Source organism: Tympanuchus pallidicinctus, unplaced genomic scaffold (assembly GCF_026119805.1).
Source record: "Tympanuchus pallidicinctus isolate F22 unplaced genomic scaffold, pur_lepc_1.0 scaffold2, whole genome shotgun sequence".
Classification (NCBI taxonomy): domain Eukaryota; kingdom Metazoa; phylum Chordata; class Aves; order Galliformes; family Phasianidae; genus Tympanuchus; species Tympanuchus pallidicinctus.
The window spans coordinates 45,634,574-45,654,387 of record NW_026294721.1 but is presented as its reverse complement, the minus strand read 5'-3'; the positions used below and the strand labels follow the sequence as shown (position 1 = coordinate 45,654,387).

Below are 19,814 nucleotides of genomic sequence, written 5' to 3'. Positions count from 1 at the left end.
AATCACTTTTATTATTATTTCCCTCTTAGATGGCACTTATAGCCTTTGAAGGTGAAGCTTCAATTCATTCACTTTCAGACTTCTTGTTAACACCACTTTCATGTATGTATAGCTAAAAGTATCACCAGACATTCAGAAACATTTAAATCCCCTTGTTTGGATGATTATCTGAAAGGGGTCTTAATAGTAATATACAGGAAAACAATTATGTTTTCAGTGGGAGATAAGACATAAAAGGCAATTTGGAGGAGATAGAGTTAACTGTGATAGGTTAATAATAGAACTTCCCTTTTAGCCTTGCTTATGGGGAGACTGAGATATGGTCCAGAAATCTAAGAGAAGTAATTTAAGTTGAGAAAGGGGGCAAAGGGGAAGAGTTCAATGACCACAATTGCCTGATACAAATGTAAAGAATGGATACAGTTTGCTGAAATGGGGATGAAAGGTCAGTATCTATAATGAACAGCTTCAGACCCCTTACCAGGAAAAATGTCTGAAGCTACACAATGTAACCTTCATGACGGTGTTTTGCTTAGTAGAATAGAGAATAAATTGTAATATGCAATTACCATACAAGCAGAGATTTCCAGACAAGTTTGCCAACAAATGGCAATGTTCATGTAAAACAGCAAAGTATTGTGTTTGAAGATGTTTTTTTTCTGTAATGTGATATTTTTTTTTTGTGATGCACCGCATTCCTGACCTTAAGCTTTCCTGCTTCATAGTTGCAGACTATAGATGAAATGTACATTTTTATAATGATAAGTTATTTAAATGTTAGAAACTGTGCTATTGTGAATTCGGTGCTTGTTACTGTTCAGATTCCATTACAATATTTGTATGTGAAAATATAGATGAGTCTAGATATGATACTGTATAATGTTTTCATCTATCTAGAGCTATTTAATGACTCTAGAGTAGTCTGGAGTGTTTAGCCTGTATTAAACTGGCCTAATTTTCTTAAACCTTTGTTCAGATTTATTACATAAGAAAAAAAGTAATTAAATACCTGGTCTACTTCATCACCCAGTCAGAAAGTTGTCCTGTATTTTTTGTTTTCAAGTTTTATCTGAAATTGGAAAAGTGAACGGAAATAATCTATGGAATACATTATCAGATATCACTTTTTTTTTTTTTTTTTTTTTTTTTCCCAATTAAGTAGTAATCCTTTGATGTTATAAATTACGACTATACAATATTGACTAAATTACAAAAGTTGAAAACTCTGATTTGTCTGCCTTGAAACTATTTGAGCACAATCAATGTTCTATACCTTCAAATAAGTTAAAAAAAATTTTTAGTCTGATTAATAGAATATTTATATTTATAGAATATTTATATTTATAATATATTCTTATATATTTATACATATTTATACATACTATATTATATTAAATCTGTTTGTGAGCTTACTTTTGATTGCATATTCTCACCTCAAGTATGGTGTTCAGTTTTGGGTCCCTCACTACAGGAAAGCCATTGAGGCCCTGGGGCATGTCCAGAGAAGGGCAACGAAACTGTGAAACATTGTTTGGAACACACATCTTCTGAGGAGCAGCTGAGGGAACTGGGATTGTTCAGTCTGCGGAAGAGGAGGCTCACAGGAGGCTCACAGGGAGACACTGCCCTCTACTACTACTACCATCTGAAAGAAGGTTATGGTGAACTGGGAGCCGGTCTCTTCTCATCAGGTAACAGAGATAAGATGAGAAGTAATAGCCTCAAGCATCACCAGGGGATGTTCAGGTTGGATATTAGGAAAAAATTCTCCAAGAGTGTGGTAATGCATTGGAACAGGCTGCCAGGGAGCTGGTGGATTCACCATTCCTGGAGGTTTTTCAAGAAATGCGTAGATGGTTTTACTGAGGGATGTGGTTTAGTGGGTAATTTTGGTGGTGTCTGGATGGTTGGACTAGGCAATCTTAGAGGTCTTTTCCAACCTCAATGATTCTATGAGTCCATTTCTAGCTTTTGGAACAGATGTGATAGCTATGTATTACGCCAGGAAATTACAGAGAATGATGTTAAAATTCATTAAAATTCAAAGGCATCTGAAGTTATCATTGGGATTTGAAGACTGAAAAATGAAAATATTCAAAGCAATACTAATGCTAAGCCTTTCAAAATGACTCCAATAGGCATACAAGATTTCATACTGGTCCTGTAAGTGGATCTAAGAGAATTGATTTAACATCAGCATGTTTAACATGAATTAAACAAACATGGCTGAGCACTAACAATGTTCATATTGTAAATTGTATGCCCTTCTGTTAATCAAGGTAGAGAGATGCTGCTTTTTATGGTCTCTATACAGTTATGATAATTGAAAAAATACAGGAACTGCTGTAAATTCCTGATGCAGTGTAAGCATTAACCTGCTTACTATTAAGCATGATTGACTGCAGTCTTTTTTTCTTTTCCCTGTATTTTTTTTCTAGATGGTAGATGGGTTTTTTTTTGTTTGTTTTTACAAAAATGGCAGTATAAAGTTTTTATTGCAGAGTTAGTGCAAAATAAATTGTATATATGATTATCACCCATATTTTTAGGGTACATCTACTATTTTTTTAATATATTTAATGAGTAGGTAATTAAGGACTAAATTGAAGCTGAAAATTGCAAGATTAAAATGAAATAATACCTCAATCTGGAAATGCTGTAAATCTATCAGCTCTTCTATATGTTTGATGTAAGGAAGGAGAGCATGATTACCCAAAAATGCCATCAATTGCATTCGTGTCTTATTCTGCTTATCTGTATATCTTTAAGAATTCCTGGCCAGTCCACTGCTCAAACATAAATCTGATTTGTAACATATTTCAAAAGCCAAGTCTTTGCTTTCTTCATATCTTAGTTTTTCTTAGTGATTTACAATGTTCAAAAGTCCTCCAGGTTATAAATTTTTTAAAAATGCATTCAAGAAAGTAACTTTCATTTTGGAGAGCAGCTTTAGAATATCGTCTTCAGTAGAAATCCAAATATTTGCTGCAATAGAATGATTTTTATTAGCTCTTTTGTTTTACTGAATGCATTTCAAATTATTTAAAGTGAGCATTGCTCTGTTTGGTGGTCATTTGTTGGTTTGTTTTGCTTTTTTTTTTTTTTTAATATATTTTATATATTTTATAAAAATATTCAGTTTTTATAATCTACATACTTGCTGGAATGCGGTTTTGCTCTGTTGTTGCTTGTGTTCTCCTCCTTTTGAACCACAACTGTGTATTATCTAACTTGTTAGATATTGGATTACTTGGCTTTTGTTCCTGGTTTCAGATTTTGATTCTTTCTTCTCTTCTATATTGGACGTTAATAGAATTTAGGAAGCTTACTCCAGGAGCTTCACCTACAGTTTTTTCACTTAAATCTTCATAACAATTGCTTTTGAATTGATTTCTTAGGGTATTTTGTTGTTGTTTTTTTTTTAAGCTGCTGAGACATAGAAGTAGATTTTTTGATCTTTAGTAATACTGGATGAAGTTCTGGCTATTGGTCTCTTGCTATTAGGCTCTCATTGTCAATTTAATCACTGCTGCTTTGCATGACTAACAATCTAACTGAAGTCGAGTCTGGTTGTATTATCATAAAGTTTTCAGCTGGAGTTCAACCTGCATTTGATTGCTGAGGCGATACAGTAATAAAGATATGCCTCAGTATTTGTATGCCTAAACTTCATGCTGTTTAAATAATAAATAGGTGGTTTTTTATTTAAAACAGTTTAAAGAGCTGTGCTATCTGAGCGTGCAATTATCCAGAAAAGTAAACCTCAACAATGTAGGAAATAACTGGAAGTACTATTTACCATCTTATTAAAAAAAGAGAAGAGCTGCTGCTTAGAACCAGTACTTGAAAATAATGACATCTAAATATATCTTAGTAGATCTTCCCACTACTACAAAAATCTTGCTTTGCTTGATTTCTATACACAATAAATTTTGTGTAATTTAACAAATCCCTTCCAATTTCTGAAACATTTTAATTTTGAGTGGATTTTCTATATGCACTGTTATTACCATACAAGTTAAAAGTCTTACCTTTTTCCCAGAGTTGTAGATGCTTGATTTTGCACTCACTTTAACAAAGAGAAGTCCTGACAACTTTTTAGGCAGACAAGATGTTGATCCATACTGGACTGGTGGAAACCCTTTCATGTCCCCAGCATAGTATAAAATGTGTTCCTTCAAATTATTTTTTTACACACAGATTTTTGACCAGGATATCTGACTGACTCTATGATAGAATAAAACTACATCAAGGCATTCTGAATTATTTTAGTAGTATACAGCCTTTACTATATATACTAACATAGAAAGGATGATGGCATTTTAACTTTCGTAGTAATAACTTTCAATAGATCATTATTTTATATTTATTTTATATTATTCTTTATTATTTCTGACACCTTGCCAACTTGCTCTTAATAGCTTAAAAGAAAAAAAAGAAACTGATTTTATCCCTTTTAATACAACTTGCTAAGGGATTACATTCTATCATGTTTCAGGTTGTGGTACTTAGAATGTTCTGGGTCTTTTTTAAGTTTGTCACTTTGCTCTTTATGGCTGTTAGCGTGTATAAAAATTATAATCACTTGGTGGAAACATATATCTGGAGTCTATATACAATATGGTATGATTTTAACATTGGAGGTTATGCCCCAGCGGGAGTTAATAATTATTTTATAGAACGTGTGACTTTTAACCAAGCTTCCACTTTCTCCTTCAATTCCTTTACACATTTTTGAAATTTTTGGTCAATAATCATGCTGTGAAACTCCCTGAATCATTCCACATCATTTTACTCAGTATTTGTATTTACAGTATCTGGAGAAAGCCTCCCCCAAATCCAGAGAACACTGAATGGCAGGGAGTGTGGATGGACTTCGGAGAGACCTTAGAGAAATGGGCAGCCCTGGTGTGTTAAAGTTTCACTCCTGGACACCTACAGAACCCTAAATTTTAGGCAGCTTTAAGACAGCATGGTTGCAGCCTCAGCAAATCTAAGGAGGAACAAATTATTTGGGGCCTGGCTCATGTCTACAGAGCAATGTTCAACACTATTACAGAGACAGACAGACAGAGTCTAAGTCTTTATAAGCAGATACTCACAGCTGGCCTCCTGGAAGGGGAGAGCGCTCTGCCCCATCACCCAGAACTGGAAATCACGTGAGTACTGGAAAACTGTCGTCTGGGAAGCGTAGTCTGTCTCTTCTCAGTTATCTTCCTCTCAGAAAGCCAGAACTCACGTGAGAATAATTGAGACTGATAGGAGCACAGGACCCGGGAATCGTAGCGCTCCGGCACCAAACAGCTTGCTGCATGATGTCACGATATGGAATACTGATAAAACCAGGACAACAAGAAATTAAAGAACGTACATTTTGGAACACAACTAGTTGCTGTGGACCTTATGGTTGCACAAGGTACGTGCAAGATCTGCAATGTTTTCATTAGTTACTAACTGTTCTTGCTTTGCTGATTTTATTCCAAAGACGAAGTATCACTGGATTATGAAATATTAACTCATTGTATTTCAAATGCTATATACAACAGCTCCAAGGAAACATCTGAATTTTTTTTCTTATACAAGTGCTTTCTCTTAATATCTTTCTCTCCTTTTTTCGAGCTCTGGTAATGTAGACGAATTGTAGTTCCCTTCCATAGGCAGATGGATCAAACGTTCTCATCATTATATAATACAATTTCCATTTTATTTTAAACATACTTTGCATGATATAAAAATATTGATCACAGTGAGCTTTAACAATTGTTACTGCTATAAACAAATGCTGCACAATGGTTTTAGTGGAAATAAATTATATAGTCATTATCTCTTTAAAAAAAATCACAAGAAGTAGAACCTAGGCTGTTTGGTCATTGGCAGAAAATAAGTCCTTACTGAGTTCTTTATAAAACATGAACCCCAGTTATTTTCTACATTTGCTTTCCACATCTTGAGAAAAGCACAATGTATTTGTCTGTGAAAGCCCCACAGGGTCTCTGGTGAACATTAAATTCCAAGTATTTGCAAAGTTTCTGTTGTTCTTTTGTTCTAATGGAAAAAATGTACACCAAAATAGCAAGTAGCTTTCTTCACTAATTCATAAGAGGTCTTTTCCAATATGTGGGTACACAGCGGCACACTTCTTCACTGAAATAAAATCCAGCATCACAGCGTTTCGTTCGGACTGTACATGGCGGTCTGTAACAACTGAAAAAATAAAGAGTGGGCATTAATATGCAGCTATCATATTCTTGCAACCACTTTTAGCTGGTCTGTTCTTCACAAAACACAATGCTATATTATTGTAGATAAGCAGGTTTATTTCAAGAGATTCTCAGGAATATTTTTGAAGTATTGCCTGGTTGTAGTTCCATTCAAACCTTGTTTTTTTCCCCTCTAATTTTGAAGATAGAGTAATATTTTTCTGCTTCTAAATTGGTTTGCAATCAGCTAACCATTCTCTATCCTGTCAAGCTTGAGGTGGAAATCCAGACTTGGTTGATAGTTGTGTCTGCTGTTTTCCTACCCAGAACTGTTTCTTACTTCTTTACTAATGCAGTGGGCGTGCATTACCCTGTTTATGGTATGTATGTTTATGTCACATCATAACTATGATCTTGAAAATGAGAACATACTTCCTTCAGGTAGTAAACTCCTTCAGTTACTCTCTGATTTCAGTAGCACTACATCTGTACTTCATATTACATCTATGTGCATTCTGAAGTAAGATCAGTGACTACATGCTTAAGACAAACTTCACAAAAAAAAAAAAAGAACAGAAAAGCCTCTCTTAGATTCAAATAAGTTCAATGACAACAAGCATTAAAGCATACATACCTAAAAAAGGGGACAATTTCTCCTTGACTGAAGAATAGAACTTATACAAAGATAGTTATCTGTGGTTGTCCCTGAACTCCTCTTCCTTTCCCTTTTTTTATTCTTTTATTCTATTACAATGAGAATGCGACCTAAAGTAACCTTACAATAACAATGCTAAATACTTTCTAGTGTATAATGGAGATAAAGTACAAGTCTGGTGTGGTTTTTTTTGTCCAGACACTGGCAATGACTCAAATGAGAAAAGTATAAGTTTCAAATTTCAACAGTTATACTTGAAACCTGTATTTAAATAGGTGCCTGTTTGTGAAAGACAGACGTTATGATCTATTGCTAGCTTCAGTTCGAAACCACTACAGTATACTCTAAGACAATTTCATAATCCTTTTTTTCCCCAGGCAATTTTTTTTCAGGCTTGAGGCTAATCTTGTTATTCCTACGGGTAAGTTAACACGCTGCATGCTTGATTTGGATACCACTTTGCAATAATTTGTTTATGATACCAGGTCTGGATTACAGTTAAGTTACTTCAAACTGGTTAGTTCAACCAATGAGCTATGAAGAAAGCAACAAGGAATGAGGAAGCTGCAAATATGGCATTTATTAACTATTCATATCTTGTTCAGTGTTTTCAGTGCTAATAATCCTGGATTATTTCACAAGTGTGGTCTTTGTAACTAAGAGAGTAACATTACTTCGTGCTGCTTCAGTCTATGTAAGTAACAGCTTATTTTTGGGTCAATGAAAGATATGGAAGATAAAGACGGAATTAAGAGAGGCTTACAATTTGTGGCTACAAAACGATTCAATAAAACAGCTAACAATGTAACCACAAATTTTATACTTTAGATAGATTAAAAAGGCTAAAGAACTGAATTTTTACCTGCACGTCTGGTGATGAAATCTTTTTCCTTTTAAGAAACATTTATTGGGAGATTCTATACATTCGCAGATGCATTTTGCAGGATTTAGTGGCTGATGTTTGGGACAGGTCTTTTTACATACACATTGGCACTTTTCTTCATCAAATTCTTTGTTGGGCCCACAGGAAGCGGGGAGCAGTTTGTTTTTGCACATGCATTGACATGATGCCCTGTCTAATTCTTTGTGAGGGCCACAGCTTGAGGGCCGCACACCTCCTTTGCAGACGCATTGACAGGTTTCTTCATCCAGCTCTTTGTTGGGCCCACAAATATGGAATCCTTCAGACGTGTCTGGAAAATCACAGAAAAGTTGCACAATTATCAGAATTTTGTTTTGTTTGATTCTGATTTTGTACTCCTACTCTTGTATTTTTACATGGAAAAAAACAACATCCAATTCATACTTTGAGGCATTTCAGGAACAAATATACATCAAAAGAGAAGCAATGTTCTTTAATGCTAGAAATAAAGAAAAATAATCAACCTCTTAAATCAACTCTTATAATTTCTTCTTTAGGCAAATCAAAATATGGAACTACAATTAATCCTCTAAGCAAAACTACTTACCAGAATCTCCAAGGTGAGTAGAGAAACCAAAATCTTGCTGTGCTAAGCATCTGCAAATTTGATTATTCCAGACATGATTTTTTGGACAGGTCCTGTTTGCCACGTGGCACCTATTGAATGAAATACACTGCTGGTTTATTGCCATAATAACAAAAAATTGATTTTGAGTGCTGTTTCCATTTGTTTCCCTCCATTACAAAAAGCTTTCATAATCTTACTTTCAGCTCCTATCACATCAGTAACTAGTCAAGGTCCTGCCCCCGTGCAGAAATGTTCAACCATTTGCTGAAGATATCATCTCACCTTTCAAGTTTTAGCTCTGGCTTCCAAAAACCACTGTGAGTGCTTTCTAACCCTTCAATGTAAACCTTACGTATCAATGGATCAGTGTAAAGATATCTGTACATGAGATACTACATAGGTGGTACCAGACAAAATTTTCTACATTACTTTTGGTGGTACTCTGACAAACAGGCATAAGATAAGTGACAGTAATTTCTGACTTACTGTTGTAAACCAAACTCAAATCTTCAAAACATACCCAATCCAAAATCCAATTATTAACATCCTTTCTTTACACAGAAGTTGTCATTAACTGATTATTCCTTATCAGCCGCTCAAATCTCAGACATCTTTCTCGACTCTAAGGATTTGGACTTCAGCACTAATGAAGTCACTTTAGACATGAGAGAAAATAAACCATTTAACATATAGTTTTCTGTATTTGCTAGATTACAGTTAAAAAGTCCTAACAGCAGCTGTTAAAGGATATGATGCTCCATGGGTAAGTTCACCACACAAAGGATATGTGAATAAGTATTTTCTGATCTTCCTTGCTTATAATTTCTTCATTACTACAGTTGCCATTATACTTCTAATGAGTCATGCCTAATTTCATGCATCCAGGCTCTGTAATCTATTCATTATTTCTGTAGTACTTCTAAAATTCTCATCTGTTAAACCAACACACACATAATCCATTTTAGGCACTTTCTCCTTTCCATGAGAGAAGCACCATTACTCACCCACTGAAAAATGCAGGTGCTAAGACATTCTTCCATGATTATCATTCAAGGATACCACTCCCCTTCACCACATTAAACAGCTCTTTTCCTGTAGTTTAACATCACCTTGCACCACCTCATGCTTTATCAAGCTGGTGTTTCCTGATTTCACTCCACTAATGAGATCATCCTTGCTCCCTTGCTTGGCACACAATGTCCTTTTGCCTGTCTCCCGTTTCAGCGTGGGAAATGGCACAGAGAATTTACAGGCCTATAATGCTATTTTGTTTAAAAGCTGAATACAAAAACAACTTGCACCTGGAGCAGCTTGGTCATACCACACGTTTAAAACTTATTAAAGAAGGCATCCAGAGTGACAGTGTGAGAAAACACTATGCACAGATGAACTACACTAAGGCAATGTGATATGAAAGCCAAGAAGTTGAACATCAGAATTGGAGATCGACAGCAAAAGGGATGAAACTGCTTGTTTACAAGTTCTTCTCTGGCTGCTAGGGGAAAGAAAGATACTACAGAAAATGACTGAAACATTAAAATGACTTATTTTAGGAAAGTTCAAGAGTGCTTAAAAAAAAATCAGACAAAAAACTTTCAAAAAAATTTCAATACTACTTTTCACATTTTCAACATAAAATAGTATGCTAAGCCATTACCTGACACATGAGAGAAATATGTAGCACCTACAATATAGATCAACTTTCTAAGCACCTACTTTACTTACACTACCATGGAAAAAGAGAGAATTGGATCTCTATGACATGTATTGAAGCAGGAGAGCAGCACCTGGTCTTTACTTCTAGCCCCTACTGCCTGTAAAATCACCAAATTTCCAAAACAAAGCATCAATTTTCTGAGCTGCAAATCTCAATGAAATTTTACATAAGCAGAGAAGGATACAGCGTAAGAAGTCATTAATCCAGAAGGTATTCTGAAACACTAGTTAGCATGAACTGACATGCCTCAGCTGTACAAGTATGTAGAAGTAGCTACCACTTACTTATTAAAAGGAAATAAATAGAATAAAGTAGGAGAACAGGTAAAGCCATGGGCCTTAATTCAAATGATCAAGTTGTGCAGAAAATATACTTCATAAAAAAAGGTCAACAAGTTATATTCAGTCTTACAAGTAGTTTTTCTCTTCTTCCTAACATGGATTGTGACACAGTCCAGACTACTAAATCCTAAGCATTACAACCCTAAAAACAAAAGTTTATTCTCAGGATTTTCTTTGCAATAATTCATGAGATCATCACATCTCTCTTAAAAAGAGCACATACAGACCTGCCCCTGTAACATGAGTGCTATACATGAGGCTAAAACCTCCACTAAAATACGCAGTGGGATTCCAAAAAGCGTTCAGACACCCATTAGCAACACAATCAATTGCTTTTAGTTTAAATGCTATGACTTCTTTTAAAAAGAACATATTAAAAACAAACAAAAGCATCTTAATTGCTTCGAGATCCTGGAAATGAAAGTAAAAACAGTGCTTAAGAATAAAACCTATACAGAGTTTGTTCAATCTAGCATTATGGGACAGTCAGAAGTCTGGCATCTCCATACTTCTCTTTAACAGGTAGTTGTTTTCTGGCTAGAATAAAGCCTTACCATGATAATTGCAGCTGTTCTTAGCATAGAAGCACTGAGAAGCTGCCAACAGTCAGCGTAATTTGACTTTATTATTGACTCTTAGGTTTTGAGTTTTTAAAATCTGTGTATTATCCAATTAATTAAACCAACACTAGATTTATTCCCTAATGCTCTTCTAATCCACTAATCATGATCCAAATTTTGATGAACCAGTTCAACAATTTGAATTCAAACAGAATATAATCTGTGTTTAGCTTGAACGCATCAGAGAACATCCCAACTTAAAGTGAATGAAAACACCCAAAGAAGACAACCTAGTTTCTATGAGTGTTTTAAACTGTTCATTCACCTTACTAAAAATGCATACAATTAATTCCAGGTGAGCTTTTATTCATTGGTCTTCTATAAAGACCCATTAGACTGTTATCTACACATCATCTACTTAATATTTATTCGTCATGAAATCAAACACTCAGTCCTCTAAAATGATAGAAATGAGTGCTTTAAGTGCTGAAATAATCCTGTCAAAATCACCAAGCCTATGGACTAACTGAACAAATCTATCTGTCAGTTCAATGGACTACTTATTAACACTTTACTTCCTCTTCCCACTCTGATCTGTTTTCACTTCTGGCAGGATTTTTCTTTTAAAAAGTGTAGGACTTTTTGTCTGTTTCTGTTTCATTTTAAAAGGAAAATAAATACAGTTTGAGGGAGAAATGTCAAACTCCTTATCTGTAAAAATAAATGTTTTTGGATAGTTTTCCTTTAATGTAACGATTACAAGTGATTTTTTTAATTTATTTTAACACTTCAATTTCACTTTAGCTCTTTCCATTGAGAAACCAACTCATTACTTTTCACTTTCTACTGATCTACCCCTAGTTGGCACATTGGTCAGAAAGGTACTGAGCTAATTACTTTAGTAACGGTCTTTTGTTGTAAAACAATATCAGCTCCTTTGCAAAATATGTTTTGCTACTACTGATACATACAGGTTTACCCATCCTAACTGTGAAAGCTTCCAGCAATATTTTATATTTAATCACATAGGCTTTCTCATAACATGAAAGGAAAGACAAGTCTCATACTTACTGGGTTTGTGTTGCTGGCAAGGAACGTCTTATGATAGAATGAACTTGTCTGTAAACATCCAACTTAGACATGCATCGGCAGGACGTGTGATTGGCAAAACTGACAGTTACGGGTTTGGGGCCATGAGAGAGAGGCACTGTAATCTCAAATAACTACAGAAGGGAAAGCAAAGAGAATAAAAGAACTTGTTTATAGTCTAGTAACAGTACAACTGAAGATAATACAGACATATATATATAGACACAGCCATTGGGAACTTAACCTCTGCTTTTTCTTCTTCAATATGATTCAGTGAAATATTTAATTGAACGGATAAATCATTATTACAAAAATTATTAAATTTAATATTTTCAATGTTAACTCCTATTACATGCCTGTTTGCATACTACTGCATTCAATTCAAAGTTACCAAAGGTGTTAAGAAAAATGCATGAAGAACTCATTCTTCTAGAGGAAATTACTTCAAATTGCCAGTCTTCTTAATATTTAAAACATAGTACTTGGAATATGCATTGGAAAGTTGGAAAACAAGAATAATTTTTAAAAGGGAAAAACTGCAATTGGTTATAATAATATATATGTTGCATAATAATAAATTGTTGCAAAATTTACAGAGCTTATTTATAACAACACTATGTTGGATTTAGACAAAACATTTTTGCATGAAGAAATGTTGATATACATCATAAAGTATAGTTTTTCTTTCTGGTATTGATATAAATGTAAATTAGATGGTCATCTAATGGAACATATATTGAATATTTTACCAGAACATAAAGAAATAATCAGTTTTTAAATATTCATGTATGCTAATGAATAAAATGCCAGTTTTAGTGGGAAATGTAGTTTAACAAGTGAACAAAGATTACTTCAATGGTATCTTGCTAAAAAAAGCAGAAAAACTTGAAGAGATTTCACTTCAAGACTAAAATCTCAATACTCTACTGAAAAGTTAGGACATACTTTTAGGTCAAAGCCTTGTTTATAATCCATAACTTTTATAGCATGGCAGACACACTGCATGCTAAAGTAACTGGAAAAAAACCCCAAAAAACTATAATTTTAAATGATTCAAAAAGCAAAGTACATCTACAAGATATCTCAAACACAAAATCTTGCACAGAATTACACAAGTGAGCCTGGGTGCTGACAGGCATGCAGGTGCAGCAGTGTGGTGTGTACTCATCAAGTACCCGCAAGGTATGAGTGTGCTTGTACAGCTCATATAAATATCATATTATTGCCATTCTAAATTATACAGCTTAAACCTAAACTTTGTAAAGCGTTGTCTACTATGACAAATATCTATTTAACAAAATGAATTCTGGCAGTATTTAGTAACTGAATTTTTTAAAAGTTTAAAAATGGGAGTGCCATCATAAAATAACTGAGTTGGTAGAAATATTTGCATTATACTCTGTTACAGAGAATTACAATGCAATTAGCTTTTAATGCAAGAACTACTACATCCATTATGTTAGTTTAAAAATTTTTTTCCAGTAACATCTCAAAATTAAAATTAATCTGTATTTGATTCTGTAGAAGGGAAAACCAAATAAAAAAAAGTTTTTCACGTAATCACTGTGCCAATAGAGAAAAACAACCCTTCTATGGAGTTAGCATGGAAAGAATTCCTCTTTTTAGAGAGACATTTCAAAGAATATTAACATTTGGATTCCTGCTGCAATTGCAAAATACCGTTCTTAAAATTTTGATCCTGGATCATTAATGAGTACAGGCGTAAGTCAATTAGTTTAGTTTAAAGTTTGGTACTATTTAAATGAATGGCAAATCCATTTTTCCCTCTGTGATAATGATATTTATTTGGACAAGCCTCCAGGGCTTTTATTAAGTTCAACAGAGAATTCAGTAAATGGACTTTCTACTGACTTTTTGTTATTATTATACTCATTTTTGGCTTACAAACAAATATTGGATCCTTTACTTTTTGGGCTTGTTTAGCTTGGAAAAGACAAGGCTCCAGAGAGACATCACTGTAGCCTTCCAGTACTTCAATAGAACTTGAGGGACAGATGTTTTATACAGTCTGATAATGATAGAATAAGGGGGGATGGATTTAATATAAGAGAGAGGAGATTTAGGTTAGAAGTTAGGAAGAAATTTTTTACTCAGAGGGTGGTGAGGGCACTGTGACATGCTGTCTGGAGACTTTGTGGATGAATATCTCTGGAGGCATATTCAAGGCCAGATTGGATGGGATCCTAGGTAGCCTGGTATAGTAGGTAGCAACCCTGGCCATGGCAGGGAGTTCAAACTAGGCGATCTTTGAGATCTCCTGCAACCTAAGCCATTCTATGTTTCTGCACTGTCATGCGTCATAAAGTCCCTTGTAAAAAACATTCTTCTTCATACGAACTAAAGTGTGGGACAATGAATATGCATCTCTCTCTGCTCTCATAACATTATGAATTTGCTACTCCAAAACAGAAGTAAAAGCCCATTACAGAGAGGACTAATAAAAACAGCTGAAAAGAAGCACGATTAGTTGCATGAAACAAGCTACAGCTATTTGAAATAAAAGGGCATGCTTTGTTCTTCCTCTGTTCTTGGAGCGCGTCGGTTTGCCATACTGCAAAATCTAACAGATTCCAGACCACTGGAGTGGGCTGTGTAGGATGCTGGTTACAATCCCTAAGCACTTGTTGGCCTTCAAGAATACGCTAACATAAACTTCACTAAAAATTCTAACACTTCCATAGTATGAGCTGAAGATGTGAATTCATGTTTATCACTGTTTCATCTGCATTTATCCACCCACTTAAAATGAGAAAGGTATCACTTTAGAGATGAATGTTGCCAACAAGTATTACCATTCATTGGTACACCACAAAAAAACCTCGCTAAGTAACAGAAATGTAAACTGGATTCCTTATTCTCATTGGTCACTTTCAATTTATTCTACTAAATTCTGTTAAAAGCAATGTGTTTTACAATACCCTCTAGAAGCTACGGTTTATAAACAGTCAATAAAACAAAGACAACTATTTATCTTAGAGATTATATTATTATACTACTTGTGTCACTCCGGTCCTCATTTCTAGAAATTGCTGAAGATGATACATAGGCCAGCATTTCTGAAAACAATAGAACCAGATCTGTTCTTCCTCAATGGAAATGACAGAAGTAAAAAAACAGAATTGGATTTGTTGACTTGTTCTTCCTTCTCTTTCTAGCGTGTCTGCATATATACTAGGAGACTATATTCTGATGCATACTGAACAAAGGAGACATGTTTTCTATATCTAACAGGAAAGATAAATATCAAGAAGGCATTTCACAAGAAAAACATAATTGAAAAGCAGACTGTTATAGAAAATGTGCTTAAATAATCTTTGGTATTTTGAAATCACATTCATACTGAAAAATAACCAGTGTTCTGGTCTGAGCTGTGCTAGCAGCATCTCTAAATCCAATGAAGCTGTTTAAGTGAAAGTGAATATACATAAGTTGGATTTGAATCACCATCTCAAGAAATCATTTCAGGTTAGGTTATCTGACCTCCTGTGATGCTTTCTGGTTTTGTCAGCATCTCTAATTTATTTCTTGCTATTCTTCAGAACAATGATTTCAAAAACTTTTGTCACTACAAGACATACTTGGTAACATCTAACCACCGAATATCAAGATCTAGAAAGAACTTTGAGAAAGGCACTATAACATCTGTGTATGAAGCCAGTTTAGCCTGCCTTCTTTCCTGACACTATCACTGGTTGTCTACCGTCCCTGTGGGTAGCTGCTCCTGGAGAGTAGCTCTCCAGTGTTTTGGTCTGATGCCCCCATTCAGTAAAGGACTGATTTTACCTGTATGCTCAAAGGCTCATATCTTCCCCTCCTTCTCAGCTTCAAATAAAAAATTGGACTAATTCATGCTACATGCAGTAAGGTGAAAGACATTTCTACCAGGTCTATTCTTAGTGAGCCATTTAATAAAGACAGACATTCAAGATGAAAGACTGCAAAGAGTGAGATTCTATCTCCAAAAGAACAAGAGATCTAATAGTAGTAGGTATTAGGTCAGGTTATTTCAAGGTGGAGAGCTTTTATTGCTCACAGTTTTGAGAAAAATAATAATTATAGTGTATGAGACAGCAAATTAAAGTATATGAAATGATCCTAATAGACTGATCTTGCACATACTGTTCTGTACCTGTGTGCTACCAACACTTCATTAAGGTCAGAAAACAAATAGAAAACAACCACAGTTACACATAGAAATTACTAAAGAATACTGTATTTACAGCTTCTTGAACCAAAAAACTCGATAGCTCAGATTGAGAAATCTTGACATTTTAAAACAAAGAAGAGTAATTTTCTGTCCAATTTTTTCTGAGTACAACAACAAAAAAAAAAAAAAATGAAGAGGAACAGAAAGAGAAAATGAAAACCTCTATCATAAATAAGTATACACATCACAAATCTACAGGTAATACTTTGAATATATTTATCCCACCATACATCTTTCAACCTAGCCAAAACTGAAATGCTTGTTTTCAGAAATGAAGAAAGGTTCATTTTTCTTCATATATTTGGACTACAGACTTTAGGGTCTATTGTTATAGTCCATAGATATTTTCATAAATATCTGGGCACTTAATCACTTTTTATTCTCCATAGTACTGATTTTTAGCAAAAAAATAAAAAATAAAAATCAAGTAGATATTTCACTATCCAATATATTTCATAAATCCTTCAATGTCAGGAAAAGATACCTATCCATCTTCAACTCATATCTTAATTTTAGAATATGTATAATATTAAAACACATTCTGTTTGCAAGGCGCAGCACTGAAATACAAATACAATTTGTACTTTAAAAGGCTTGAAAAGTCTGATTTTGTTGTTGTTCAGAGGAGTTGAGGAGACCTGTAATTTCTCAAACACAGCCTGTAATCAGGTGTATTTTTGGCTTAATTAATACTTAACCTTCATGCCACTGTACCAGCCTAAACTAAAAGGCAGCATGTCCTACAGATCTCAATGTCAGCTTCTCTTGCTGGTATTTTCTGTCTCTTGGTACAAAGAGGTATGCAATTACACTACTTTTCAGACAAACACAGAGGTAAGAGAATAATTCGATCCTTTCTAGAAGCATGAATGCTATTAAAACCCATTTTTTCCCTAAACTTTAATTCTTTTATATGTAAATTAGTTTTTAAATCCTCAGAAACAGAGGAACATATGCTCTATGCTGTACTTCTTAGGTGAGAAACAGCCAGAGGATACAAGGCAAAGATAGCTCTGACTTGTTCCATCCAAGCCATCTTGACCTTTAGCACTCCACAATCTGCAATTACTGTGATGCCAAGTGCAACAGTCTCCTTTCCAACCTGAAGGGTGCTCCTTCAGCTACCCTTGCAAGATCTTCCTGGCTAGAACTGTGTCCCACATATACTGCCATGTGGCTGGCTGCTTCCAGCTCCCACACTGCTGGAATTCTTCCTTCATTCATTTACAGAGCTGGAGTTACAGAAACAAGGATGGGGGCAAACTAGAACTCAGAGTGATTTTAACTGTAAAAAAAATTAAATCCAGCAGTGGAGAGGACTCTCCTACTCTTGATCAAAAAACCTATCAGCATTCCAGTCAAAGAAAAATTCACATATGGTAATGGTCACCAATTCTTATTAAGACATGTATTTTTGATTCACTGCATTGACAACTCCCTTCAGATTAATAGGAGCTCATGCCATACTTTCCGGAAGAAAAATAGTTCTTGATTTCTATACAAAGTATATTTCATTGCTTCAGTAGCTAAATTTATTTATTCACTGTTATCATCATACGTGCAGCTGTATCAGCACACAAATTTATCAGTAATTTATGAAATATAACAAAACTTTCCATATTAAGATGAGAGAAGTTTATCAGTCTAGATTACAGAATTGGAATGGACCTTAAAGCCCACCCAATCCCAATCCCCCTGCCGTGGACAGGGCTGCCACCCATCAGCTCAGGCTGCCCAGGGCACCATCCAACCTGGCTGTAAATTAACACCTCCAGGGATGGGGCTCTTACAGCTTCTGTGGGTGTCCTGTTCCTGTGCCTCACTACGCACCAAGTAAAAAATTTCCTCCACATCCAATCTAAATTTCCCCTCTTTTAGTTTAAAGCCATTCTCCTTGGTCCTATCACTATCAGACCATATAAGAAGTCATTCTCCCTCCTGTTTGTAAGCTCCTTTCAAGTAGTGGAAAACTTCAGTCAAGTCTCCCCAGAGCCTTCTCTTCTCCAGGCTGAACACCCCCAGCTACCCCAGCCTTTCTCTGCAGGAGAGGTACTACTTTTTTCCCAGATTTACATTAACTACATTATGTTTTCTGATGGATTGCAGTTTGTTTTGGCAGATTTCCCTTAAATTGATTGATTCAGTTTCCATTACTTGTGATCTTTGCATTTCCTAAAGCATCAGTAAGGCCAGCCAAACATAGCCTGCCTAAGAAAGCGCAATGTGTCTAAAGAGATTTTCAAGCTAAGGATATAGAGCTGTTTGATTTAAAAACACTAAACATTACTATACTGAAAAGAATGAAAATAGGTTATGTGAAAAATCTTGTATTATCATTATATATTTTACTATCTTCTTTGAAAAAAAAAAAAAAAATACCAACAACTGTATTTCAAAACTTATGTCTGATATCAGGTAGCTTATATAAAATCTTGTATTTCATATTTGTTAATGTGCTATCACCCCTTCTACCTTCTTGTATTTGAATCAGTTCAGATTTTTTTTCAAGAAATTTTAACAGAGAACATTAGAGATTGAATATCAATCTATCTTCCACTATTAATAGTAGTTACTCTATCATTATGATCATTAGTCTAACATAGAAAAATGCATGGGAAAAGACATAAATGGTAAAGTTCAAAACAAGTGAAAATTCTTGTGTTACATACATCTCCAAGTTGTACAAAGGAACGCAATGTGCATTTCAAATATGGCAAACAATTTCAAGCTGCTAGCTTGTTTCCTGTGAGAAAAGCTCCTCTAAATCTCATTTCAAACTCTTTGGAAAGATGTTTTCCCTTGTGGAACTATTACTCTAAACATGAAAAAAGACGATTTGGGACCTTTACATGACATGATCTGTAAGAAGCCAAAAAACTTCCATTCTGCCAGCCAAGAAGAATGGAATGAGATGGCTTTTTGACATCTGCTCATTGCTTCCCTTCATTCCACAAATAAAGAACTTATAGGTGGGGCATACTAAATGTACAGCTGAGGGATAGGCTGCATTTGCACCAGGTAGTTCCCATCTCTGTAATTGTTGAATTACTTGCCATGTAAAAAGAGAATGAATATTTTATCGATAACAATTTAGAAAAAAAAAAAACAATCAAAACCCCAAAATGACTCATCCAATCACCTTCCCCACAGACCTTTATTAGACAAGCCAAGACATACAACAAACCTCTGCTAACCTGTGCTATTGCAGTGTCATGGATAAAGAAGAAGAAAAAGATCTACTTCATTTTTCAAATTTGACTAGGGTGATCCTCAAATGTTGTCATAGATGTTGTACCACATCTTATTTAAGAAATTGTTTCAAAACCCAGCCAAGATTGTATAAACTCTCCTTAGCAACTAAAAAACCCACAGATTTTGTTGAAACAATCTGTATTAAAACAAAGCTGAATATTTTTCTATTTTTTCTCCTAAGAAAGCTAAGTAGCTAGAAAGGAGGAACATTAGAACTACTGCCAGATCTAAAGAACTGTTGACCTCTCTCTGGACTACCACACTGTTTCACAAGTCAATCTG

The 19,814-nt window shown here is 34.8% G+C and overlaps 1 protein-coding gene across 1 annotated transcript in view; it reads right to left on the bottom strand.

Annotated features, from left to right (window-relative positions):
- Positions 1-5,682: 5,682 nt before the first annotated feature.
- Positions 5,683-19,814, bottom strand: part of VEGFC (vascular endothelial growth factor C) — a 63,185-nt gene continuing 49,053 nt past the window's right edge. The window contains 4 exon segments of the mRNA XM_052682100.1: positions 5,683-6,204; positions 7,718-8,048; positions 8,325-8,434; positions 12,035-12,186. Coding sequence (XP_052538060.1) covers positions 6,090-6,204; positions 7,718-8,048; positions 8,325-8,434; positions 12,035-12,186 — 708 coding nt within the window. The 3' untranslated portion in view covers positions 5,683-6,089.